The 26,976-nt window shown below is 53.0% G+C and overlaps 3 protein-coding genes and 1 pseudogene across 13 annotated transcripts; 2 read left to right on the plus strand and 2 right to left on the minus strand.

The window, feature by feature from the left end:
* Positions 1-2,136: 2,136 nt before the first annotated feature.
* Positions 2,137-12,088, minus strand: Spred3 (sprouty related EVH1 domain containing 3). 4 transcript variants are annotated; one of them, XM_040278919.2, is made up of 6 exons: positions 11,713-12,088; positions 10,214-10,301; positions 8,268-8,436; positions 8,089-8,168; positions 5,509-5,652; positions 2,137-4,868 (listed from the first exon to the last, which is right to left on the minus strand). In XM_040278919.2, exons 1-6 carry the CDS (start codon positions 11,910-11,912, stop codon positions 4,203-4,205), a joined length of 1,347 nt encoding a protein of 448 aa, XP_040134853.2. In that variant the 5' UTR covers positions 11,913-12,088; the 3' UTR covers positions 2,137-4,202. The 4 variants fall into 4 exon arrangements, with proteins under 4 accessions (XP_040134853.2, XP_077888250.1, XP_040134851.2 ...); XM_078032124.1 differs by having other exon boundaries at positions 10,121-10,301; XM_040278917.2 differs by having other exon boundaries at positions 11,717-11,850.
* Positions 11,719-16,250, plus strand: Ggn (gametogenetin). 8 transcript variants are annotated; one of them, XM_078032119.1, is made up of 4 exons: positions 11,719-11,829; positions 13,520-15,409; positions 15,720-15,778; positions 16,076-16,250. In XM_078032119.1, exons 2-4 carry the CDS (start codon positions 13,539-13,541, stop codon positions 16,078-16,080), a joined length of 1,935 nt encoding a protein of 644 aa, XP_077888245.1. In that variant the 5' UTR covers positions 11,719-11,829; positions 13,520-13,538; the 3' UTR covers positions 16,081-16,250. The 8 variants fall into 8 exon arrangements, with proteins under 8 accessions (XP_077888245.1, XP_077888244.1, XP_077888243.1 ...); XM_078032118.1 differs by having other exon boundaries at positions 15,720-16,250; XM_078032117.1 differs by lacking the exon at positions 15,720-15,778 and having other exon boundaries at positions 11,721-11,829.
* A 738-nt stretch (positions 16,251-16,988) lies between these two features.
* On the minus strand, positions 16,989-23,793 carry Psmd8 (proteasome 26S subunit, non-ATPase 8). Its single transcript, XM_005340496.4, has 7 exons — positions 23,416-23,793; positions 22,224-22,296; positions 22,007-22,109; positions 20,888-21,053; positions 19,848-19,948; positions 18,100-18,211; positions 16,989-17,198 (listed from the first exon to the last, which is right to left on the minus strand). Exons 1-7 carry the CDS (start codon positions 23,776-23,778, stop codon positions 17,061-17,063), a joined length of 1,056 nt encoding a protein of 351 aa, XP_005340553.1. The 5' UTR covers positions 23,779-23,793; the 3' UTR covers positions 16,989-17,060.
* On the plus strand, positions 23,754-25,631 carry LOC101960746 (spermine synthase-like; annotated as a pseudogene).
* Positions 25,632-26,976: the final 1,345 nt, after the last annotated feature.

The following is a 26,976-nucleotide window of genomic DNA, read 5'->3' on the forward strand; positions in this document are numbered from 1 at the left end:
TTTTAAACTCCTGAGCCTGTTATTGCTGCTGCTGATTTTGTTCCTGTCGTTAAACATCATAGTTCCAGTTCTTATCTCTGATTGTCCTCCTTCTCTGGAAGTAGATGTGAGTTGGGAGCCCCAGGATAGAACAAGGGTCAGAAATGGTCCCTGCAGAGACCTGCCTACCCCAAGACAGGGCACTTAGGGGAGACATCTGTTGCACTAAATAAAACATTAAAAATTGCCCAGCCCCAAAACTTGGACTTATATATAACCTTGACTCTTATTTCTTGGAAATTGAATCCAGGGCCTTGAATGTACTAAGCACGCTCTCTAGTGCTGAGCTACATCCCCAGTTGTGATTTTTTTTTTTTTTAATATCAAACCCAGTATATAATCTGTGGACTCAACTTTCAAAATAGGTCCAGTGTCCTCACACTTCTCCCTCCCTAACCGCCCTCCCCTTGGTCCTACCCACTATGGTCCCTCCCTGGACCATTACAGCAGCCTCCACTGTCACCCTGCCTCCCCCCAAGTACCTGTTACTCAGAGGGGGCCTGTGAACCTGAGTCAGGTCTCATCCCACCCATGCTTGAAGTTTTCTTGTGGTTCCATCTGACTCAGGATAAAAAAAAAAAAAATTCATACAATGACCTGCAAGATCTGCCCTGTCCCTTCCCTCTCCTCCCTTCTAGATGCTAAAATCTCCCTTCATGTTCCTCAGACTTACCAGGCACCTCTTAGCTCAGACCTTGCACTGGCTTTTCCTCTGAACCAGACCACCTAACTTCCTCCAGGGCTGTATTTGAATGCCAGTTCCTGAATAAGGCCTTACTTTTCCACTCTAAAATCTTCTGTCCCCCATGCTTCTTCCCCACCCTGCACTGGGGATTGAACCTGGGGTGCTCTCCCACTGAGCTACATCCCCAGCCCTTTTTGATTCTGGGACAGGATCTTGCTAAGTTGCCTAGGCTGGCCAGGAATTTATGATTCTCCTCCCTCAGCCTCCTGAAATCACTGGTATTAACAGGTGTGCACCACTCCACCCATCTCTTCCTTATATTCTAATAGATTAGGTCTATTATTGTCTCCCCACTACAAAGTCATAAGCTCCAGTGGGAAGGGATTATTGCCTGTTCCAGCTGCTTTATACGAAATAGGTGCATGATATATGGGATGCCCAATGAATGTACTTGAATGACGGAATGAGACTCTGCTGGACTTCTCTTGGGACTAAAGGATGTGGAGGGGAAGGGACAACTGAGGCAGGAGACTGGTATGGCAATTCAGGAACAGGAGTGGGTGGGGCGCGCCAATGCAAATAAAAAACTCAGGCTGAGACTTTGTCACAGACGTTTCTTGGAGCAGATCTCATGCCCCCTCCCCCGATGACAAGGCTGGGTCTTGGGCCCCCATCCTCCCCCCCACTTCAGCCTGCACTGACACTAACAATGTTGAGGTCACAGACTGGCTTGGAATCAAAATCAGGAAGATAAATGTTGGGGTGCCTCCCCCAAGCCTGGGGGCCAAGCATCCAATCTGAGGGGCAAGCAGCTGGGAAATTGGGCCTGGGTGCTCCAGGGTGTAAGGTCTTCCTGGCTCCCAGGGTCAGCCCTCCATGCACCCCTGATTTGGGGGTGATGAAGGGTAATCATGGATCAGAGGTGGGTATCAGCAGGGAACAGGACTGGGAGACCTGGGAGAGGCGGTGCTGGGAGGTGGGGGCTGGGCTCCCAGCCCCCACTGCTTCATCCAAAAATCCCACAGCACCATACAGCACTCTAGTCTCCTGTCCCACTCCTCCCCAAAACGAGGTAGGTTAAGAATGGAGCTTCCCCCCACCCACCATGGAAGGGGGGAGACCGAGGCACAGAGAGGGGGATGGGGACCCAGGCTGCCCCAGCCCCCAGTCCCTCCGCCCTCAGCTCTGATGGGTCTGACAGTGATGAGAGCTGGGCAGAGTGGGGATGGGAGGGACACCCCCCCCCTTTTCTCTCACCCATCCCAGGGTCTGGTTGGGAGAGCTGAAGCTCATAGGTTCCAGAAACAATAAATAGTTAATAATTTAAAGGAAGCGACAGTAGGATCTATCCCTTGAACCCCCACAAGGCCATCCAAGTCTGGGTAATAAAGAAAATACACATTTCCAGATGCTTGAGGCCAGATGCAGGTCCAAGCCTGCAAAACATGGGACTGTCTTGTTCTAAGGCCTCGGTTCCATCATACAGGACAACAGATCTTAAGGTATACTTGGACACCCGGCTCTACGCAAGGCAGAGAGACTGTGGCATCCCCCTTCCCTGTAAGGGGACGGGCCATGAAACAGGCTTTTGTTTTCCAGAACACACCCCAACTCTAAGATGGAAAAAGAGGCTCTCGGAAGGATGGGCCTAGACCAGGGCTGGGCTGAAGGAGGGCCTCCGATATGGAGATCACAAGGGTCCCAGCAGAACCACAGTTCACGCCAAAGGCGCCTTTGTGCAAGTGAGAGAAAGGCAGGCCTCCCTCTGAGAGCCCGTCTCAGCCAGCAGGCTTCAGTGTGGACTGCAGCCCCAGCACGCCACTGCAGCTGGGCGCTTTGCTTAGGGACGAATCTGCACCATCCTCTGTGGTGACCCTGGGCCCTGGAGGTGGGGATGGGGAGCTCCTGGAGAGCCCTGAATCTGGGCATCTGAGTTCAAGGTGATGAACTTCAGGATAAGGGCGATGCTGAGGATTGCTAGGGTACTGGGCTGGGGTCCTGTAAACCAGAATTCCAAAGTCCGGGAGCTTGGGGTCTCAGGGGCCTGTGCGCGGCAGGATTCACAGGGCAACAGTTCCGAGTCAAGCCCAGGGAATCAGGCATAGAGGCATCTTGGGACTTCATCAGGTTAGACAAGTTTGAGTCCAAGAACTCTGGTGTCCGAGGGTGCTAGGGTTCTGGTTGTCTTGGATCTGAGTGACTGTGGTATAGAAGGACCAAGGTCTTGAATTAGGAACAATCCCAATGTTGTCAGGGCCCAAGCCCTGCATCTGACGGTCAATGGCACCTTGGAGTCTGGGATCCAGTGCTCTTAAAGCACCCTGGGGTCACTCAGGAGCTGGAGGCCAAGGGGTTGAGGTCTGGATTGCCATCCCATCTTCTAGGAGCTGGACTTCCACCTGGCCTTAGGTGACCGGGGATCTGTGGATAGAAGGAAGCCAAGGATTCTAGGGCATTTGGGTCTCAACGTTGAGGTTCGAGGTGGGCTGAAAGAGGGCTTTTTGAAGATTTGAGACAGTGTCTTTGGGCCCTGAGGTACTGGTGGCCTTCAGTGAAACGCTGGGAATATCACACACCTCAGAGTTCATATATGAGATTCAAAGCCCCCAAGAACACTGGTTTGCGGGGTGGGTGAATCTACAAAGGTCTTCAATTCCTTATCTGCACAGCATCTTGGTGACTGGTACCTGTGAAGTTCTGGGACAGGCCTCCTAAATCATTTTGGTCAGAGAACATCTCATGTTTGTGCATATCCAAGAACTCAACGCATCTTAAGTCTCCAGTCCTAGGACATCTGGGGTCACGTGTACAAGTTAGATCTTGGTGTCCGGGATCAAAGGCCAGGTCTGTGGGGCACTCAGTAATGAGTAGACTTGAGGCCAGCATCTGCTGATTCCAGGGTTTGATGTCTCAGGGGTCCTGGGACTATAAGAACATCTCAGATGTGGAGTACCAGGTCCCATATAAACATTTAGGGACCATTTGGGGGTGATTTGGGGACCTGTGGTCTCAAGATCTGGGAGTAACTGGATACAGGCAGGAACAGGTATTGGCAACTCCTAATTATGGGGCTATAATCTGAGGGTTATGGTGCCAGTGTGAAGGGGGTCTGAGTTGGTCAAATGCATAGGGAGTCAGGGCTCAAGGTCCCTACATCTCTCAAAGATCTGTGTGCTTCCCAGGCCCTCTGAAATGCACTCCGGGGAGTAGCGAGTGTCCTCAGTAGGGAAGAAGGATGGAGAATCCAGAACTCAGGCCTGGGTGCTCTTGACAGATATCCCAATGAAACTAGGCCTGGGGCTGTTCAGTCATCGATCTAGGGTCCAGATTCCAGGTCTGGGATTTCTCAGTCCAAATTCAAGCTTCAAGTTCCAAATGTGCCTAGGTTTGGATTTTAGATTCGAACCAAGTCTGGGGTCCTGGACCCTTAAGTTGGGGTCCTCGGTCTGGTCCAACAACCGGACCCGCCAGGCAGTCCTCACCGTGTAGCTTCCTCGTGGCGACCCCCACAGCCCGCGCAGCCGCATCTTGCAGCGACCCAGTGGCACGCGCGCAAGGGGGCGTAGCAGCAGAGACAGGGCACTGCCAGGGAGAGCGCCGCCAGGGCGGCCCAGCGCGCCGCAGGGCGCGGGTGACCTGGCTCACAGGCGCACGGGTCCGAGAAGTCGCCCTCGGCGTCCGACAGGCAGTGATAGAGCAAGCTCTCGGCGCACCACAGGCAGCTGAGTCGGCGTACCAGTAGGCGACCAGGGTCCGGGGCCTCTGCACAGCGGCCACCACGCCCGTCTGCGCGGCGGCGGAAGAGCGCACGGCAGTGCACGCAGCGCGCTGCCTCCTCGGCCTCAGGGGAGGCCTTGGCGGGTGCAGGGGTAGGGCCTGGGCCCGGGGGTGGGCGGGCTGGGGGTGCTGGGGGCGCAGCCTCGGTGAGAGGGGCAGGTAGTGACACGGGGGGACCCAGGGCCGCACCCCTCAACGTGCCAGTCTTGGCGAAGCGCACCACGCAGGTGGACAGGGCCAGGGGCGGGGGAGGCCCGGGGCGCCTGTAATCCTCATAGCCGCGTCCGCCCCAGCCCTGGCCAACCGCCCCCGCCACCGGCTCCGCCAGCTCCGGAAGCCCGGTGAACGGTAGAAGCGGAGGGTAGCTCTGCAGGACGAAGGGACAGGAGATCAGGTTAGCCTTGCCTCACCCACCCCACCACCACCTCCCAACCGCAGAAGACCCAGGACTCCACAGCCAACCACCGAGCCACAGGACCCGTCACCCAGGGACCCGGGCCCTTAGGACACTCCTGGCCTGCGGATTCAAACCTCAGGACCCAGCCTGCCCCTCGCCCAAGGCCCCTCGGCCGCCCCTTTCCCACGGTCAGAGGAGTTCAGGCCTGACCATACTTGAAGAAGCTCTTGGCTTCAGCCTCCCTGTCCTGGTCGCTCTCCAAATCCGGGAGTCCCAGAGCTCCCAGATCCCAGCCAACTCCCGCTTCAGGACTAAGAAATCCAGACTCTGGGTCTCTTTTACCTTGGGTACCGAGCTAACCAACGCGTGAATTAAGTCGTTTAAGGAGCCCTTCCGTGAGTACCACCACCACCCTGATACACTCCAACACTGTCCCATAATCCCCCAAGTCCCTCTGGAATTCAGAACTCCCCCAAATCTCCAAGAGCCCCCCAGACACGGGAAAACCCAATCCAACCTCAGGTCAGGCTTGCCTGGCTCTGGGCGTCCTCCACCCCTGCCCCTTAGGGACTGCGGCACCCAAACTTCCACTGGGGGGCAGAGGTCGCACCTGAGCGGAGGAACGACGGCGCTGGGGGGGCGTGGCCGGCCCGAAGGCAGAAGCTGACTCCAGGGTGATGATGGGCGCTGCTGCTGCTGCCGGTGGCGTCTCCTGGCGGCTATGACTAGAGGAGGAGTCGCTGTCCACGTGGGACTGGGGGAGATTGGCAGTCTCAGCACGGAGACACGCCCCTCTTCCCAGCAGCTGAAGCACTTACATAAACCCCCTCCCGTTGCGAGCAAGAGCTCTGCGGCCAGCCAAGCCTGGGTTTAAGCCCAGCTCTGCCACTGGCTCCTGCAAGCGAGCTCACCTCTGAGCCTCAGTTTCCATCTCTGTAAAATGGAGGTAATAATAATAATACCTATTCATAAGGATGTAGTTAGGACCCACTATAAAGGACACCACCCATGTCCTAAGAACAGAAAGAGCTGGAAATGGTTATCATTAAACTCCTTTTTTTTTTTTTTGTACTGGAGATTGAACCCAGGGGTGCTTAACCACTGAGCCACATCCCCAGCCCTTTTTGTATTTTATTTAAAGGCAGGGTCTCACTTGGTTTGTTAGGCCCTCGCTAAGTGGCTGAGGCTAGCTTTGAACCCACAGTTCTCTTGGACAGCCTCCAGAACCACTGGGATGGCAGGTGTTCGCTACTGTGCCTGGCCCCAGTCCCCTTTTATTTTATTTTTATTTGATATTGAGACAGGGTGTCCCCAAGTTGCCCAGGCTGGCCTTGAATTTGTGACGCTCCAGCCTCAGCTTCCTAATACCTGGCATTACTAACCTCGACTGCTCTTCTTAACTGCTCAGCTCTAGCTTCCCTTTACCCTTCTCCCTTGGCCAATCAGCCATCTTCCTGCCTCACTCTCACCACTACACCTTTGTGGGGGAATCACCACCACTGGAATGCCCTCCTTCCTATCCAAATCAGGTTGTCCTTTACCAACTGAAGTTTGTCACTTCTCAGACCCTCTGTAAGCTTTCTGTAAGGTGAACATAATTCCACCTCCTCTATTCCCTACATCCAATACACATTCATGGCGTGCTAAGCGCAAAAGCCCCTGTGCAGATTGAGCTGAAGCACGGACAGCAGCATCTTTCAAGTAAGGGCACCACAGACAGGAAATGTGGGTGACTGCTGTGGGCCCACCTCCATCGCCCATTATCCTGAGATTCTCCCCTGTTCTGCTCCAGGAACAACTTTTGTGTCCCCAAGTGCTCTCAGCAACTCCCACTGTTCCCAGCAAGCGCCAAAAGGTACCTGAGAGTCTATGCATTCATTTATTCAACCTATTGATTCAACACACTCATTCAACTGCATACCCGACACTGTCTTCGGCATTAGAATTGCAGCATGAAACCTACAAAGATCCTTACCTCCCAGAGCTGACACGGGAAGTGGATGGTAAACAAATAGATAAGAAAGATGCTTTTTCAGAAAACAAAGAAGGAAAATATCTTAGATGGAAAAAAATTAGAGCCTGATAAGGGGCAGAAGGAGATTGTGATTTTAAAAGGTTATTCAGAGAAGCCATTACAAGGTGATATTTGTGTAAAGCCCTGAAAGAAGAAAACGAGCCACGTAGGAATCTGGGGAAAAAGTGTTCCAGACAGCAGGGTCAGTGCAAAGGCCCTGAGACAGGCATGTGCCTGCCCTGTTGGAGTGAGAGTAAAGAGGCCAGTGAGGCTGGGGCAAGGAAAGTAAGAGGGACAGCGACTCAGGGCCAGAAGGTGGGGGATCGTATGTGCCACTATGAGGACTTTGTCCTTTACCTAGAGTGAGACAAAGCCCTGGGAGGGTTCTGAGTGGAGGGGTAAGATCTGACTCAACTGCCAAAGGGGTTCCCTTGGCTTTGTGTGGGAAAGAGATGAGGGGGAGGGGAAGGGAAGAGGAGAGGAGATAACAGAGACCCTGTTGGGACAGTGCAGTTGGAAGATGAGGTTGGACAGTACATGGGGCGGGGGGAGGCAGATTCTGACCACTCTGAAAGTAGAACCAATAATTTGCTGACACATTAGACGAGAAGCACAAAAAGGATGATCCTTCCCCAAGGTTTGTAGTCCAGTAACTGGCATATGGAATTGTCTTTCATTTGTTCACCCATTTACCCTTTTTTTTTTTTTTTCTTTTTGAGACAGGGTCTCACTGAGTTGCCAGGGCTGGCCTCCAACTTTCAATCTCCCTGCCTCAGCATCCCAAGTAGCTAGGATTATGGTGTCCACCACCACATCCAGCCCCATTTCCTTTTAATATTTAATCACCTATAAAATATATCCTTTTTCTGGCCTTTCCTGTATGAGAATAGAAGCTCCAAGTAAAAAGGAACTTTTTTGTTCACTGATGTATCTCTAGTGCCTAAAACACTGTCTGGTACACAGAAGGTGCTCAATAAGTACCCTGGAATAAGATGTAAATCATCATGAACAACAACAAAAAAAACTAGAGTAACTGGAATTGAACTGACACTAATAGTTTGGGTCTATTTTGTGTCCCCAGCATGTGGCCCACCGCCTGCTCCACAGGAGGTGCTCAGGGATGTTTCCAGAGGAGGAACCAAGCCCAGCCCTCCCAGCAGAGGCACCCAGACTCACCGTCAGAGGGCAGGGAGTCTCGGCAGTGTCCTGGGAAGGGGAGGAGGAGGAGGAGGAGGAAGAGGAGGGAGTGAGCGAGCCTGGGGCAGGGAAAGAGGCAGAGAGTGAGTCCCCAGGCGCCAGCTTCTCCTGGGACTGCCCCCAGCCCCAGTGCCTCTGCCCGCAGCCTGCACACTCACCTCGGCCCAGAGCAGCCAGCGCGGCCAGCAGGCTCTTCTGGAACTCGTCAGCCTCTGCAGGACTCTGAAATGTCAGTCCGAACTTGCAGTCTCCCAGGCTCCAGTGGTGGAAGATGGGGTTTACTTTGTTGTAAACCAAGCCTGGCCGCAGGGTGCACTCCAAGGTGGTCTGAGGGGCAGGAGGGGGATGGGTGAGACACAGGACCTAGCCACAGCTGTGACTTCCCCTCACTCACCCCCTGCCTCTCTGCATACCCCAGAATCCTACCAACCTCATTCCCCAATCCTGCCTCTACCCCTCAATCCTGATACAATCCTCCAATTTTATGGAATGCACCTCTGATACTTCAATATTTCCTCCAATCATTTGATCATTACATTTTCCTAATATTCCCCTGTGATACCCTGGTAGGAATACCAATTTTTTTCTTTCTTTCTTTTTATTTTTTTTAATTTTTTTCGGTACTGGAGATTGAACTCAGGGGCACTCAACCACTGAGCCACATCCCCAGTCCTATTTTGTATTTCGTTTAGAGAAAGGATCTCACTGAGTTGCTTAGCACCTTGCTTTTGCTGAGGCTGGCTTTGAACTTGTGATCCTCCTGCTTTAGCCTCCAGAGCTGCTGGGATGACAGGCATGCACCATTGTGCCCAGCAGAATTCCAAATTTTATTGACTGCCTAAAGCGTTGTTAATACCTTTCTGATGACCCAACATGCCCCCTTCAGACTCAAAGCATTCCAAGAAAAAAGGAACTTTTTTTTTGTTCACTGATGTATCTCCAGTGCCTAAAACACTGCCTGATACACAGAAGGTGCTCAATAAGTACCCTCAACCTTTAGTTGAGGTGGTGGTGCATGCCTGTAACCACAGCTTGGGAGGCTAAGGCAGGAGGATTGCATGTTCAAAGCCAGCCTCAGCAATTTAGTGAGACCCTGTCTCAAAATAAAAAAATAATAATAATAAAAGGGCTGGGAATGTAGCTCCGCAGTAATGCACCCTTGGGCTCAATCTCCAGAACCAAAAATAAATAAATAAATATATATATATATATATATATATATATATATATATATATCTCCATCCTCTTCTGATGTTTCAATAATCTTCTAAACTCTTATCCCAAATTTTTATTAAACTTCCAAATTCCCCCTCAGTGTTAGCCAGCACCCTCAATGTGCCCTCATGTTCTTGTCTAACATGATGACATTCCTCCATAGCATTTCAAATCCCCCTACATTGCTTCTAGAAACCTCTGCCCTGAAACGGTAGCCTTCCCTCAAAACCTTTTCAAACAATCCAAATCTTCCTACTACATCTCCAGCTGAAATTTCCACATTGTCCCTCCACATCAGGCCAGACAGCCCGGTGATTCCTGTTGAACTCACACGGAGAATTGTCAACTATATTTAGCAATTCCAAGCAGACACCCACTGAATGCCTCCATATACTTCGGGTACACAGGGGTCAGTTGGATTAGGCCCTCTGGCAAGGGTCTGTGAGAAAGACGGAGCTGGGGAAGGGTTCTGAGTGGAGGAGGGACATGATCTGAGGTGGGTGTCAGCAGTGCCCCTGTGGAACAGACTGGGGATGAAGCAGGAGCAGGAACCAGGCAGGAAGACTAGTCAGGAGGTTGCTGCAACACACTAACAGGCCACGTAACAGAAGGACCTGCCTGATACCCCAATACTCCCCCAATTCCCAGCTCTCATCTGTAGGTCAGGGTCATTTCCAAACTCCACCCCAGGTCCCAGTTTGATTCCCAGGCTGGAGGACAGCCTGCCTTCTCTGCACGCCAGGCCATTCCCCTGCCTCCCCAGCCCCACCCTACCCCACGCCCCAGGGTGGCTCACTTTCTGGTCCCGGAGGCGCTCCCCGTGGATGACGTAGTGCCCCTGGCGGGCCCCCCCCTCGGGCCTGGCCCCTCGGACCCGACATACGCTCACCTGGCTGAGGCCCCCGCCCCCCACAGGCAGCCAGCCCCCACTGGAGTCATCTCGGGCCATCACCACAGCTCGGACCCGCACCATGTACCTGGAGGAGGTCGGGAGGAAGGGACAACAGTCAGTGAAGTCAAATCCTGTTTTCCCCCTCAGTGTTCTCCCAGCCCTGCTCTCCCCGGCTGTCTCCCCTCGTGTCCACTTTATTCTAGCATAGCTTCTTTCTTCCTTGTGACATCACTTCTCTCCCCTGTCTACCTTCCTCCAGATACCTATCTTTTCTCTCCATACCCACCTTTCCCCCATCTTTCCCATCACCAGCCCCAGAGCCTTAGTTTTTCATTTCCCCTCCCCCTCCTGCTCATCCCCTCAACCCCGTCTCCTTCCCTCTCAGCACAAACCCACAGCCCCACCCATCGTCCCCCCTCACAGTTGGGTTCCTGCGCATATGTATTTCTCAGGGCCCATCAACTCAGCTCCAGTTCTCTCAACCTGCCTCTGCACCCTGTCACCCAGGCCACTGGCTGGGTGAGAAACCCTGGCTCTCTTCCCCCCACCCCTTCCCGGATTTATGAATGAGACCGGATGCAAAGCTCACTGAGTCACCCAGCAACGGGGAGATGGACAGGGAGCAGGGAGAGAACCAGAAATGGCCAGAAAGAGGCCGAGAGAAAGAGATGGAGGCAGAGGAAGCCAGAAACCGGCAACTGAAGATATCCTGGGAGCATTTCATTCACAAAAATCAAGGCTGCTCCCTCAGGTCCCAGCCGAGTGAAGCCAAGGGGAAGAGATGGGAGGTGGGTGGGGAGATCAATACCCCTCCCCAGCATCCTTCAAAAATATTTCATCCTGCCCACCCCCCAGCTCAGGGGGCAGAGCCCTCCCCCCAGTAATTTGGATTAGCGTCCAGCCCCTCACTGCCATCCAGCGCAGGGACCCAGGCGTCCCAACCTTAGGATCCCAGGCAACGAGTTCCAGCCCCCTCCCCCACCTGCAGGCTGCCGGGTTTCCCGGGGCCTTCGGGAGGGGAAGGGGCGGTCGCAGCGCCCCCAGCCCCCTTTTCTCAATGGGATGGGATTTTGTGAATGAGCAGTCACGTGACTCTGCTTCCTTTGTCCGCCCGCCTCCCCCGACAACAGGTGAAGCAGGGAAAGAGGGTAAGGGTCCCCCCGCAGGGCCTAGCTGGGCTGGGGCACCAGTATCTTGGGGTGCCCTACGCTCCTCGCACATCTGTGTTTCCCCGGGGAGTGGTCCTCAGAGTTCCTCAATGGTGAGGGTCCAGGACGGAATTTTGTGAATGAGGAGTCCTTGGAGGAAGTCCAGGACCCCAAATGGAGACCGGTACCCTAAATGGCTGCCGCGCAGTTTGGGGGCCCCCATCCCCTTGTCCTCCCAGCCGGGGTCCGCGGGGCGCCGGGGTGGGCAGAAGGCGCTGCGCGGTCCTGGCCGCCCCCTCACTGGGGCAGGCGGTCTGTCAGCCCCCGCCCCCTCGCGGCCCTCTGCACCTGCCTGGGAGGCTCCGGCCGGGCTCCGAGCGGCGGCGACGCGGCCTCCTCCTCCTCCTGTCCGCTCCGGCTCCCTCGCTGGCTCCGGCGGCGCTGGAGACGGGCACCGGGAGCCGGGTGAGGGGGGAGGGAGGGGGAACCTGGAGGACGGGTGGGGGGGAGGGGGCGGTTTGGGGGAGGGGTAAGAGAGAGGCGGGCATACTCGCCCGCTGGGTCCTAGAGCCCGGCACAGGCCGCTACGAACAGCCCCCCAGCCCCCATTTTCTCAGGATGCAGAGCGGATCCTTCACTTTTCCACTCATACGGCTCATACGCTCCTTTGGTCCCCGAGGATATACGGAGGGGACCGGGACAAGGCTTGGTCTCAGGGTTCTAAAGAGGCGGTGGTCTACAGTTTGGGCTCTAAATGGGAGGGGCTGGGTGCCTGGCCGTGTTCGAAAAGAGGTGGGGCAAAGGGAGAATTCGCAAGGGGGCGGGGCTGGAGAGGCTGAGTAAGAAGAAGGTTTGGATGCTAAAGGAACCGACAAGAGGGTGCGTCATGGAAGGGGTGGGTCCACCGAGGATGGACCTCCTGGGCTGGCGGAGGGAAGGAGAGGGTCCAGCAAAGAGGTACTGCCAGATCCTAAAAAGGAGGGGCTTAGAGATACATTGCCTTGGGGGCGGGGCAGAGGAGAGGTCCCAAAGGGAGGAGCTACGTAGCAGTGGTCGTAATGGGTGGGACGGGGGTGGGGGAGATAACGATGGGCGGGGCATTCTAAAGGGGTGGAGCTAAAGAGAACGTTCTAAAGGGGTGGGGCTTATGAACAGATGGCCTGGGGGCGGGGAAGAGGACTCCGGAGTTTTTCAAAGGGAGATCCAGGTTCGTCAGGGCCAGGGGAAGCTGGCTCACAGGAGGGCGGGGCCTCGAGCCCGGGGGCGGGGCATAGATCTCGGGGTCCGCCCTCGCTGTCTCGCCCACTTGCCTTCACCCGCACCCCCGTTCTTTTCGGTTATTTTCTGCTACGGCCGTTCCCTGCCCTATCCTGGGCCCAGGGGGCTGCGGTCTGAACTTTGGTCGGCGGGAGAAGTCGGTGAGTGGGGTCTTCTGGACGGAGACAGGGCGGAGCTTGGGGGAGGGGTGGAGCCCGAGTGTTGAGACCGCTGGTAGATCCGGAGCGGGAAAAGAAGATTGAGGTTTGAGGATATGCCGCTGCCTGCGAACAGGGAGGGATCCAGATGATCGACAGAGACTGGATGGTCAGAGGGTTAACATGCTCAGAACACCTGGTATTTGTTGGTCAGAGGCAGGACCAGACAACAGGTGGGGGCGGGGTGGGGTCGAGGCCAGATTCCCCTGACAATCGGGGGCGGGACCAGAGAGTGGGGCGGGGCCTAGGCCCCCGGAGAATGATTGGAGTGCTGGGAGAGAAGCCTGAGCTCCTGTAGGCTACGGGGCACAACCATCATTAGCGGTGTGGCCCGACAGACTGACCGGAAGGCGGGCAAGACCTGAGTCTTGAAGTCTGGAGACCCTGGGCTTGGCCAAAGTGTAGGGATGTGCTTTAAGGAACCAGCCAAGGAAACAGGGGTGGAACCTTAGAACTTTAAGGGGTTGGGGCCTAAATTTCTTACCAGCAGCTTATGAGGGGTCACGGGGAAGTAGGCGTGAGCGTCGAGATTCTGGAAACCGAAGACTGGAGACTGGAGCTGAGTAGATATTGGAGGACAAGGGCGGGGCCAATGCAGACGGATAAGTTCTGGAACAGACAACGTCGTGGGGTCCCCATTGCCCTGGCAGACTGACTGGCTAAAGTTTTTCTGACCGCAGTCCTCGACCTCCGTCGGAAATGGGGAACGTGCAGTCGGAGCCATCCGCGGGCGGGGGCTCCCGAAAAGAACAGGCCTCGGACCGCGCCTCTGACTCCCGCCGGACGTCCCTGGTGGAGCCCGAGGTGACCCCCTCCTCCCCGGCCATGCGCCTGGCTCGAGGGCTGGGCGTCTGGTTCCCTGGCAGCTCCGCGCCCCCGGGACTCCTGGTACCCCCGGAGCCCCAGGCCTCACCCTCACCCCTGCCCCTGACCTTAGAACTGCCCTTGCCAGTGACGCCCCCTCCAGAGGAGGCGGCTGCAGCCGCAGTCTCCACACCACCCCCGCCCCCAGTGGGGACCCTGCTGCCCGCGCCGTCTAAGTGGCGAAAACCCACGGGCACTGCGGTGCCCCGGATCCGCGGCCTGTTGGAGGCGAGCCATCGCGGACAGGGCGACCCTCCGAGCCTCCGCCCGCTGCCACCGCTGCCCAGGCAACTAACTGAAAAGGACCCTGTCCCGAGAGCCCCAGCCCCTCCTCCTCCGACGCCCCTGGAGCCACGAAAGCCACCACCACTGCCACCTTCAGACCGGCAGCCCCCAAACCGCAGAATCACTCCAGCTCTGGCCACATCTGCCACAAGCCCCACAGAAAGCCAGGCCAGGCACATCGGCGAGGGTCAGACGGCCGGTGGGGCCTGCGGAGGGGCTCCTCCCCAAGCGGGCGAAGGCGAAATGGCTCGGTCTGCGGCTTCCGAGTCCGGCCTGAGCCTGCTATGTAAAGTCACCTTCAAGTCCGCACCCCCTTTGTGCCCTGCGGCAGCCTCGGGTCCCTTAGCTACCAAAGCCTCGCTCGGGGGCGGTGGAGGCGGAGGACTCTTCGCTGCTTCAGGTGCCATCTCTTACGCTGAGGTCCTGAAACAGGGACCCCTCCCACCTGGAGCTGCTCGTACCCTGGGAGAGGTCCCTCGTGCAGCACAGGAAACGGAGGGAGGGAATGGAGACGGCGAAGGGTGTTCTGGTCCCCCCGCGGCGCCTGCGTCCCACGCCCGGGCCCTACCCCCGCCTCCCTACACCACATTCCCAGGCTCAAAGCCCAAATTCGACTGGGTTAGCCCTCCCGATGGCCCTGAACGCCACTTTCGCTTCAATGGGGCTGGCGGAGGCGTCGGGGCTCCCAGACGGCGCGCGGCTGCGCTCTCTGGACCGTGGGGCTCCCCTCCGCCACCACCAGGGCAGGCTCACCCAACTCCGGGGCCCCGGAGGCCCGCGCCTGCCCTGCTGGCGCCGCCTATGTTCATCTTCCCGGCGCCCACCAATGGCGAGCCCGTGCGCCCTGGGCCACCGGGTCCACAGCAGTTGTTGCCGCGACCGCCACCGCCCACGCCACCAGCCACGCCGCCACCAGTGCCGCCACCCACACCGCAGTCTCCAGTGCTCCAGCCAACGCCGCTGCCGGTGGCCCGTCCACCCACCCCATGCTCTGGCCATGTGGAGTCAGCCCTGGCTCCCGCCCCAGTCCCTGTGATGCCCCCTGCCTTGGCTGCCGAACAGGCCCAGGCACCGGCCCAGGCCCCATCCCCAGCTCCAGCTCCCATCACCGCCGATCCATCACCGCCTGCGCCCCCACCCATCAAGGCTCGCACGCGCAGAAACAAGGGTCCCCGCGCGGCCCGTGGAGTGACCCGTGAGGATGGCGCCCCTGGAGATGGTCCTCGCGAACGGACTGCAGCTACCGTGACTGACAGCAGCGGTGGAGGGGGTGGTGGCAGTGGGGCCCTTACAGCTGGGGCAGCTAGCTCGGGCGCCGCGCGCCACTGGCCGCCCTTCCAAGTGCTTAACTCTTGTCCCTGCAAGTGTTACTGCCGCCACCAGCCGCGTCATCGCAGACTGCCCCGCAACGTGTCTGCCTGGTGAGGGGAAGTCTGGAATGTAGGGAGGGGAGGGCATACCTCTTTTAAGTCCTGAACCAGATTTTCCAAGATAGACCCTCCCTTACCTACAACTCAAATCTACCTGAGCTCCAATCCTTCAGGACCCTGTGAAGCTTTCCTGACAACCTGACTGGGAAGAGGGGACACCTTGACCCAGCCCCTTGGTTTCAGACCCTCAAGCTGACCTGTGGCCCTCCAGCTACCCTGGAGCCATCAGGGAGGGAAGCTGGTTCCAGCTGGCCTAACCTTATTCATTGCCTTGACACCCCCCCACACCCGTGCCTGACAGCACCAAATGGGGCCATGTTCCAAGCTCTTCAGGGTCGGCAGGAAGATGGCATCAAAGGGGTAAATGTAGATCCCCAACTTCTCTGGACAGGGAAGCCCTGACCTAGCCCCCTGTCTACTTTGGCAACTTCTGACTCTGGGAGCCAAAGTTTTAACCACCAGGGAGCACTGATGCCCCAGCCCTTGTGCTGCAAAGCCTACTCCAGAGTCCCCAGAGCCAGGAGGGCTCCTGTATCCTCCAGCACCCCTCTCCCCAGGCCAGATCTCTCAGCCTTCAGGAGCTTCTACTCAAGGAAAGTGAAGCTCCAGAAGAGGTAAGGGCCTCACAGGCCTTTGTGGATTTTTCCCTCTTCCCAGGCTGAGCACACCCACCAACCACCTGAGCGAGCCACCCTGGGTCGCCACCATCAAGCTCGCTGGCTCCCTGGTAGCTGGGCTGGAGCACTACGACTTGCAGGCCACCCATCCCAACTGAGTGCAGTCAACGCCCTCTGCCTTCCCCTCCATGCCAATAAAATAACCAATCCACGTGCCTAGTTGCCCGTCAGTCACCCACTGTGGGCTGAAAGAGTAGGGTGGGGACAAGGCAGAAGTCCATCATAGCACCACATAGGGTCCGTTTATCCAGCATCTGCACCGATGGGGGGGGGGGGTGTCTCATTTCCCATCAGCTTTTTTCCATTTCTGAGCTGACCCGATGCCAAGCTCACATTCTAGAACAAATCACTCTGGAAAGGAGCATTCCTAGTTTACAGTGGGGAAAACCAATTCTGGATGACTTTCTTGAAAATTCCACAATCCACAAATGGCTCAGCCAGATTTAGACTAGCACCTTAAAACATCTTCCCAAGAACTTCAGGCAGGAAATGTAGATTGGCGTGCAGGGTGGTCCTAGGTCACAGCACTAGCTCACAAAAAGGGACAAGTAGGACAAGCCTATGCAGGGGCCATACTTTTTGTTCCAGTGGTAGCCCACAGATTCCATTTTGCATGTCATTTGTAAAATTATTTAATCCACTGCCAACATGGAACACTTCATACCCTTTGCCGAAACATTTGGATACCCTGGCCCAACATTCCAATGTGTCCATTTGGAGCCTTGCTCTTTGGGGGCCACAGGGCATCTGTATTTGAGACCAGGAGCAATAGCCAATAGCCACTGGACAAAGGCTGCCTAGATGGTGTTATCTCAAACCCCCAAATTCCAGGTTCTCCAGAGATGATAGTTTCTCTGCCATCCCAACTGGGTATATACAAGGGTCTGGAAGAATGAATGTCAATCCACCTTTATTGGAGGACAGGTTGCACTGTGACAGTTTTAAATAACCAAGGGCCAGTGGGCTCAGACAATCATCTCCAGCTGCCGGGCATACTCGATGACTTGCTTGGCCAGTTCTGTAGAGGGGATGATGGTGTCTTCTGGCTTCTGCTGCTGGCTGGCAAAACTGTAGTAGTTGTTGGGGCCCAGGACCCACCCTCGCTGCAGGAAGGGAAGAATAAAAGATGGGTGATGTGATCCCAAAGGCTGTCTAACCACCCCATGGAGCCACCACTCACCCATGTGTGCCACGGCTCCCTCTCCTCATGACTCCCCCCTCTACACAACTCTAGGCAAAGAAATTCACTCTATCTGCTCTGGTTTTTCCATGTTCAAGACAGATATCCACTCTAAGGATTCAGTGAATCAAAATCTTTGAAATGATATTTGGCCTAGAATAAGTGATCAACAACTGCCATCATCACCCACACTTAATTTCACCCCTTCTACAATCTGCTCTTGACTCTCCTCCTGCCTCCTAGGACACCAGGATCACTGTGCACCATGAGTCACCATTTCCAGAGGCAATCTCCTGCTCAAATGTTCCATACTAAAGGAAGCAAAGTCTTACAGAAAAAGTTGCCACTTTTAAGGAATTCTAAGGCAAAAGCCAGCCCAGCATGGTGGGGCACCTCTCAAGTCTCAACTACTTAGAGGCTGGGGCAGGAGGCATGCAAGTTTATGGCCAGACTGGGCAAATTGGTGAGAACCTGTCTCAAAATTAAAAAAATAAAAGGACTGGGGATGTAGCTCAGTGGTAGAGGACCCTGTGTTCAATCCCCAGTGCCAGGGAGGCAGAAAGGGGGCAAAAGGTAATATGTGCAGTGTACCACCTCCACCTGAAGCCAGGTGCTAGGCTAAGCTCATCCCACATATTAAAACTCTGTTCTATGGATACACAAGCTCAGAGAGATTTGGCCACTTGCCTAAGGACCACATACAACACACAGCTGGATTCAAATCTGCACAGTCTCGTCCCCCCAGACTGCCCCACTGCTCACTAACACATGCTAAGAGCATGCCCCCCTTGGCTCCACAGCCCCTTGTCCTGCACCCCAGCCACCTTCTTAGCGTAGTCTGTCATCTTTTTGGGTGTGTTGAAGAAGAGGATCCGGGTGGCCTCAGTGAAAAGGATTTTCTCGTAGGCCTTCTCAATGCACCCTGCAATCTCGTCCCTGGGGGAAAATAATAAGGTTCCTGTTACTGAACACAACCCCCCCAGGTCCCGTCCTCCTGGGCCTGACAGGTGCCAGCTCTGACCTTTCAGTGCAGCACTGATGTCTGGAATATTCCTGCCCTATTTTACTAGCAAAGGCTTAGAGGAGTAACTTGACCAAAGTCACAAAACAAGCAAGGGCCACAGGGGATCCACATTTAGATCTCTCCGACTCCCAGAACTGTGGAACCAAATTTCAATCCCACTCCCGGAACTGAGGAACCAAACTCCAATCCCACTCCGAGATGGGAAGATTTGAGACTCTGAAATCCAGCCTGGGATTCCCACAAGGGGCTTTCTTCCCATAAACCCTCCTCACGAGAGTGCTGCATCCTACTTCACAGAGCCCAAGGGGTCCCTTGAATCCATGAACAGCAATAACGTAGCAAAATAGCTATGCACCAGGTTGTGGAATGGGGTTGGGGTGAGCCCTCAAGAAAAGAGGGATAAGGAAGAGCGTGGGCATTTCTGCAATGTCACCTCTCTCAGGAAGAGGGTAGGTATGGGCTCTCACAACAAATGAGGTTTGGGAGAGGTATGTCTTTCACAACAAATACCCTGGTTTGTTAGAATGCTTGCCCAGCATGCATTAAGGGCTCTGGGTCCCACCCTCAGAATCTTACAAAAAAAAAAAAAAAAGAAGTCCCTAAACCAATCAGGCCTTTAGTCCCAGCTAAGGCAAGAGGATCACTTAAGACCAGGTTCGAGGCCAACCTGGGCAACTTAGTGAGACCCCCATCTCCAAAACCAACAATAACAATAAAACACTATTCCATGTCTGTACACTTGCCTTTGTCACCCCAAAAAATGGAGGGGCTGGTGATATAGCTCAGAAGAGTGCTTGCCTTGCATGCACAGGCCCTGGGTTCAATCCCCAGCACCACACACACACACACACACACACACACACACACACACACACACACACCCTATAAAAAAAAAAAAAGGAAACCCATTCCAATCTGGTACTTCACCCAAGTGAACCAGCTGTGCCACCAACTTTGACACCCTTTTATTTTAACAGTATTTTATTTATTTATTTATATGTGGTGCTGAGGATTGAACCCAGTGCCTTACCCGTGCCAGGCAAGCGCTCTACCACTGAGCCCCCCCTTGACACCCTTTTATACCTCAAAAGGGATTTATATGTCATACCTACCTGCCCCTGTGTAGACAGCAACCCCAGGGGCTGACAGGACTTGGTGGCCCCATTCTAGACAAGGGAAACTGACTGTTGCAGAATTTAGGTGCCCTGAGGTGAGGTTATGTGACTCACTGGATGCATTTTTGGCCCAGAGATGGACTGGAACACTTCTCAGAGAGGCAGCATGGCCCCCATCTGCTGAGCTGTCTGGATGCCACACCCAGGCTCAAGTTCGACCCATGGCCAACCATGTAAACAGCCCAAGGGACAAACGGAGAGCTGTTGTCCACAATGGCATGACCAGTTCCATTTCACAGAAAAGAACTAAAATGCTAGGATAGAAACATGCCCAGCCTACCCAGAGTGGCCAGAAAGGATTTCAAATTCAGGGCTCCCTATGCCAGAGGCCGAGCTCTTTCTGAACCTCACAGAGTTCTGGTCCCCCACACACCTGATAGTGTCCAGCAGAATGTCGATAAAGAAGGTGTAGCTCTCAGCAGGGATGTTGCCTTTGGCCAGGAACACCTTGTTGTAGCTGCCCTCCATCAGGTACTGCAGAGGCCGAGGATGGAGAAAAGAGGATGAAGAAGAGCAGCACAGGGACACCCCGGCACTCCCCACCCGGGCCTCTCTCTCTCCCCCTAGCTTGTCCTGAGACTGCATCTCCTTATCTCAGCTCCAATTATAAAAAGGAGACCAAGGGCTGGGGCTGGGGCTGGGGCTCAGTGGTAGAGCGCTTGCCTAGCATGGGCAAGGCTCTGGGTTCGATCCTCAGCACCACATTAAAAAAATAAACAAATAAAAGCATTCTATCCATTTACAACTACCAAAAAAAGAAAAGAGAGAGAGAGAGAGAGAGAGAGAGAGAGAGAGACACCAAACTGGATCTACTGGGGTTTATCCACCCATAACTTTGCCCAAACTATGCTGCCTTCCCCCCCCCCTCCCCTCCCCCAGCCAAATCCTGTGCAACCTCAGCTTCAGGAACTATTTCTTAACCCCAGCTCCTGAAGTTCTCCCCTGGCCCAGCTCATTTGTTTCTCAAACACAGCAGGCAGTTTCTGCCTCAGTTTAGACTGGCTGGTTGCCCTGCCTGGATTGTCACATGATTTCATTCTCATCCTTTGCAAGTCTTGCATAAATCACAACTTTTCAGAGTCCTTTCTGACCACCCCATATTAAATTTTGTCCCCTGCCCATTACACCCCACCCTGCTTCCTTATTTTTCTCCACAGAACTTACCTGACAGACCACAGTCTTTACTTCCACTTTTGCTTACTGTCTGCTTCCTCACCTCACTGCGTTCACCCCAAGATCAAGAAATTTATGATTCGTTGCACAGTCTGAAAGCTAACAAGCACCCAGAGCACGGCTGGAGCTCAATATTTGTTGCATAAATGAGCAAATATTAGTGAACCCTGACTACTCCCCTAGTACTTGTCCTGGTACTACCTACCTTAGCCAAGCCCTTCCTTCCCTGCCCAGCCTCACCTGCTCAAGGGACACAGGGTGCTTGATGTAGACATTGGTCTGGATATCCTTGGCAGGTAGGCGCTCCAACTCTGTATGAAACTCAGCCACCCGGTTCTGGGACAGCAGGAAGAGAAGATTGAGGCCCAAAAGCTGGTGCATGTAGGCTGACTCGGGGAGCTGCTCCCTGTGGACCAGGAAGGGGAATCATAAAAAAAAAAAAAAAAAAAAAGGGAAGGCTTAGAGACCTACCAAGCACCACCCTCCTTCATCTCCTTGAAGGATTATAGGGCCCTGAGTTTTCAGATGAAGAAACTGAGGCCCAAAGAAGCAAGAAATCCCTTATTAGTTATATCAACCCAATCAAGCAAGTGACCTCATTTCAGAACAGTGACTTGATTTCCCCAAATGTAAAATGGGTTTTCACCACAGTATCCATCTCATATAGATAGGTTAAACAAAGGTTAAGTGAGTAAGATGATCTAACCCAGGTAAAATGACTAGAACAGAGTCTTACCCAGAAAAGCACTATAAAAAAGTGTTCAATAAGATTATGCCAAAAATCATCACCCTCACTTTAAGGGGGAAACTGAGACAGAGAGGTGACTACATTATCAGGAAGTAACAAGATGTTTTAAACCAGTTTGTCTGATATCAAATTCTTAATCATTAATCCATAAAGATGTCATTCAGTTTTATATTCTGCACACATCAAGTCCCTGCTCTGGGTGGGCTGGGCCTGTAGTAGGCAATGCTAAAAACACAACTGTGACCAAGACAGTTCCAAACTCTACCTTTAGGAAGCTCACAGTCCGGTGGGAGAGACAGGGCTGGTATGGAGAAATACAATCCAAGGCTGGAGCCAAGGCAGGTAAAAGATAATGGTGGCCACACTGGGCAGAGGGGATTTAGTGTGGCAACAGGTAAGGGAAGTCAATGGATTAGATATCTACAGAAATTAGATCATACGACCCCAGTCTCACGACTTCCAAGTCAATCCCCTGACCCTGAAATCTCTGGGTACATAACTAGGCAGATCAGGGGTTCCCAGTAGAAGGAAGAAGCCCATTTGGATGAAACAAAGATATAAGAGTTGCCCAGTAACCACCATCCCTCCCCAGTGGCAGGGCCCAACCTCACTTGTAATCAAAGTAGTAGCACTTGAGCTGAGCCATGTAGCGCTCGAAGGAGGGGATGTCCTTGCGAAGGATGCTCCACTGGGCCCCGATCTCCAATATGTCACCTGTGAGTGACAGGGCAAGCTCTCAGGAGATGACTGGGTTCCCTCCCCCAAACCATAGCACCATTCCTGCCACAATCCTCAGCCCATCACCCCCCCAACCCCAGGGACACTTACGGGCCAGAATGAGCTGTTGTTTGGTCAGCTTGGTCCCTGTGGTTGGCAGGAAGTTAAGCTCCAGCAGAACCAGCTGACAGGGAGGAAAGGAGGGAAGGAAGGAAAGATAGGACTTCAAATATAGGTTACTATGCTGGGCAGGTAGCTTAGTGGTAGACTGCTTGCCTAGCATGTGCAAGGCCCTGGGTTTGAGCTCCAGAAACACACACATAGAGGCTACTTACCCTCTCTGGGGTTTGTTTTTTCCTACCTGGAAAATTAAACTAACCATCATCCCTGACTCATAAAACTGTTTTGAGTACTTCAAGGAGCCAATCCTCAAAAAGCACTCAGAATAGAACCTGAACACAAGCAAGCACTCATTTAGGATGACCTCATATCATATATATTAATAGCCCCGCTGGGGAAACAGGAAAGACACTCCAGTGCCTGACCCAAGGAAGTCACCGGGATGGGAAGGACACCAGGACCTTCTGTTCTTGACACATTTTCCCTACACTCTTTGGGAAGCGGCAGCTGGGCTACCCCAAAAATCTACAGGTAGGGAGAGGCACTAATCTCCGCCCAAATCCAGCTTATACACCATTCCTTATTAAACTCAGTAACTTGGCCCAGAATACTCTATTTATACTCTTTCCCAAACAGACCTAGTCTGAAGCACCCTGAACCCCATATTATTTTTCTTGTAGGTTCTGCCCTGCCCCTGCCCCCTTTTCCAGAGATGCTCTCTTAACCTCAGATTTCTCAGACCCCAGCTTGGCCAGGTCTCACCCACACATCCCTACATGCCCCATCATCTCAGACTTTGTTTTGCAGTTCTCATTCCCCATTCAGCATTGTCATGAACTCGTCATCGGGAAAAACCCGATACTGCATCCGGCCCCTCTGATCAGCTGGGCTTCCGAACGGCAAGGCTGGAACCCCTCGCTTGGTTCTGCCCTGACCCATCTCTCCATCACTCCCTCCCCACCCTGCCCCCCTGGGGCCGCACTTGGTCCGTTCCAGCCCTCTCTGCTCCTTGACCCCCTCCGAGTTCTCACTTAGGCTGTTCCGAATGTTTTGTCGTTTGGATCTCCAGGCCGCCCGGTTTCCATCGGCACCGAAGCCTCTCGGGTGGCCCGGAACTTGGCTGGGACCAGACCTCTCGTAGCACCCCTTAAGCACTTGGCTTCCTGGGCCCGCCAAACCCTACCTTGAGGCGGCCCAGCTCTTCTCCGCATTTGCTAAGATTGGGGCTTTTCCGGTTCCACTCGCCCTTGAGTTGCTCGTACATGCCGGCCGCGGCCTGCAGGATAGCGCCCGAGGCCGCCGCAGACCCGGAGCTCGAGATGCCTGTCGTTCCGTTCATGGTCGCGGCCGCCATCTTCCGTGATTTGGCGAACCGCCGGCCTCGTTTACGGCAGCGGCGCCTACGGACTTTCGCCCGGCGGAAATGGGGCTGGGAGGTGGAGCCCAAGGGCGGGGGCGGAGCTACGACTGCCCGCCTCTCCCCGCCGCGGGTGGCGAGCCGTAGCTCTCTGGGAGAAGTCCCGGAAGCCCTGCCCTTAATGAACATACCAGTTGGAGCTCCGCCTCTGTTGTCACTCAAGCTGGTGACCGGAAGTCGGTTTGCCCTAACGTCTCAACGCGCTCCTCCCATTCCAGTAGTCAATATGGCTTTCCTGGCTTCAGCCGGTGCGCTGGGGACGCTGTTACTGTCTGGAGGTTCCACCTTCAGGGTAGCTTCTATAAGCCAAGAGGTGGCGATGTGGAGCCAATAGGGCAACTTCCTTTTATGGAGATATAAAGATCTATGTCGTTTATATATTTACATAAATCTATATACTATATTTATAGAATGAGATTTCATTTTATAGGGGTATGGAGAGGCTGGGTAACCTTCCAAAGCTCTAGTAGCTGGGATTTGAACCTACGTATCTAGTCTCTCTGTGCATCTGTCCGCATTTTTCTCCAAATTTATACAAATAAGCACAAACTATTTACAAAGAACATCCAGCCCTATGGCTTTAAATGCCACATAAAAGCAGATAATTTCCAATTTTTCATACCAGCTTTTACTTTCTTCATTGCTGCTTAGACACTACACCTGCCTATTCAGCCACTTTTTCTAGAAAGAAACTCAAAATTCAGTCTTCCACGACCATCTCCCGCAGGCATGGCGCAGGGCCCCCCTCTCATTAAGGCAGCAGCAAGGCACAGCAGGCTGGACTTCATTTTCCAGGAGCAGAGGATGGCAGAATCGGTGCCCACCTGGCAGGAACCATGGCTATTTAGCAGCTTACACAAACAAAAATAGCAGCTTTGCCAATTTGAGAATGTATCCATATGGACTGGTGTCGCTGGACCTTCAGAGTTAGGACAGTGATGCACAGGACAAAGAAATGGACAGTCTTCTGAACAAAGTGGAAGAAAGAATGAAAGAATTAGGTGAGGACAGTACTGGGCGAGTGAAATGCGTACCACCCATAGTTGGAGGAGGGGCCATCGGCAGATATCAGGCCTACTGCTGATGGGCACGTCCTACTGATGAGTACGACGGAGATGAGGAGGTGTATGATGAAGACCCACCTTATCCGAACATTAAAATTCTACACCCGAAGCATTTCGGAACTATTCTTGTCCTTAGCGGGGATGTTAACTTGGCAGACAGTGATCTTGCCTATACCTGGGCTATCATAGGCAGAGGCAAAAACCACACTGGCAAAGATGAGCTGATGCTGGGAGGCAAAGAAGAGGGTGTATTATGTGAAATAGTCAAACTGAAACCAAAGATGGTCACTATGGTAGGATTGACAAATGGTGATTTGATGGATGTAAGAAATATATGCAAAAAAAAAAAAAAAAACATGTGCTAAGGATCTTAGTCTTAAAGGAGACTGCTTTCGGGTTCTGGGTTTTTTGTTGTTGTTTATTTGGTGGCACTAGGGGTTGAACCCAGGGCCTTGTGCATGCTAGGCAAGCACTCTACCAATAGAGCTGCATCCCCAGCTCCCCATCAGCTTCTGATAGAAGGATGTATTCCAGTACTGAAGAAGTATGCCAAGGAAGGGAGAGAATTTGATTATGTGATGATTTCACAGCTGGTCCAATCTCCACATCTCCAGAAGAAGTTTCCACTGGGAGTTTCTCAGATGGATTCTTGACCCATCAATGAAAGTATTGAGACAGGATGGGAAATATTTTACACAGGGCAACTGTGTCGATTTGACAGAAGCCTTGTCCCTCTTTGAAGAACAGCTCAGGTGCCTCTGTTGTCCTGTGGAATTCTCAAAGGAGATGGTCTGCATCCCTTCATACTTGGAATTGTGGGTATTTTACACTGTTTGGAAGAAAGCTAAATCTTGAAGATGAATATTCCCCTAATCATGTGTGCTGCAAACAACTTTCCTAACCTCCGAATGCTGTACATGACATCAAAATAACTTCTTTAAAGTTTCTCTCTCTCTCTCTCTCTCTCTCTCTCTCTCTCTCTCTATATATATATATATATATATATATATATATATATATATATATTTTAGTTGTAGTTGGACACAATACCTTTATTTTATTTATTTTTACATAGTGCTGAGGATTGAACCCAGGGCCTCACATATGCTAGGTGAGCACTCTACCGCTGAGCCACAATCCCAACCCAACTTTTCTCTTTTAATCATTATTTTTAATTTTAAAAAGCAAATAGAAAATGTATATTTTGATAAGCGAGGGTGTTATTTTTTGAAAGCCAGCTGAAGGGCAGTTAGATGGTTCAGCAAAGATTGCCAAGTGCACTGACTGCCTAGAATGTAATTTTTGTTATTACTTATTCTATATGCATTTTTTTTTTTTTTTTGGTTTTGGTAGACTAAAATTTGGATGTCTGGAGGAATGAGCATCATTGTTTTGTTCTGGAGGGAAGTTCTTGATGGTGATATGTTTTCCAAAAAAAAAATGGATTTAGATATTAAAATTTCAAAGGAGACAAAAAAATTCTCCAAATCAGCTCCATGGGTTTTCTGCACTGCTGAATTCCTGTTTCTACATTTGGCATGTATTAGCACACAGTCAATAAATATTCGTTGAATGAATGACTATGTCAAATTGTGGCATTTAAAGCCTTTTAAACAAAGAGCCGGATGTGGTGGTGCACGCCTGTAATCCCAGGGGCTCAGGAGAACGAGGTAAGAGGATCACAAGTTTAAGGCCAGCCTCAGCAATTTAGCAAGACTCCAGTCTCAAAATAAAAGGGCTGGGGATGTAGATTAGTGGCAAAGCATCCCTGGGTTCAATCCCCAGTATCAAAAAACAAAAAATAAAGGGCTGGGGATGTGGCTCAAGCGGTAGCGCGCTCGTCTGGCATGCGTGCGGCCCGGGTTCGATCCTCAGCACCACGTACCAACAAAGATGTTGTGTCCGCCGAGAACTAAAAACAAATAAATATTAAAAAATTCTCTCTCTCTCTCTCTCCTCTCTCTCCTCTCTCACTCTCTCTTAAAAAAAAAATAAAATAAAATAAAATAAAATCCAGGGGATGGACTGCATTGAGACTATTGGCTAGACAGGGGATGGAGTACGGAAGCCACCTCCCTTTATTCAGGTCCAATCTCCTCTGTCCCTTCCTGAAAGCACAGTTTCCTTCTAACTGCCCTCCCCCACACATGAGCAAAAGTGGGATCTGATTGGCTTAACCCAATCATTGCCCCCATCCCTTTGGTAGTGTGATGGGTAGGGTGGTGCTCTGTGACCCAAGTTCATCCACTCAGAGTGGCTGACA

This window comes from Ictidomys tridecemlineatus, chromosome 15 (assembly GCF_052094955.1).
Source record: "Ictidomys tridecemlineatus isolate mIctTri1 chromosome 15, mIctTri1.hap1, whole genome shotgun sequence".
Lineage (NCBI taxonomy): Eukaryota > Metazoa > Chordata > Mammalia > Rodentia > Sciuridae > Ictidomys > Ictidomys tridecemlineatus.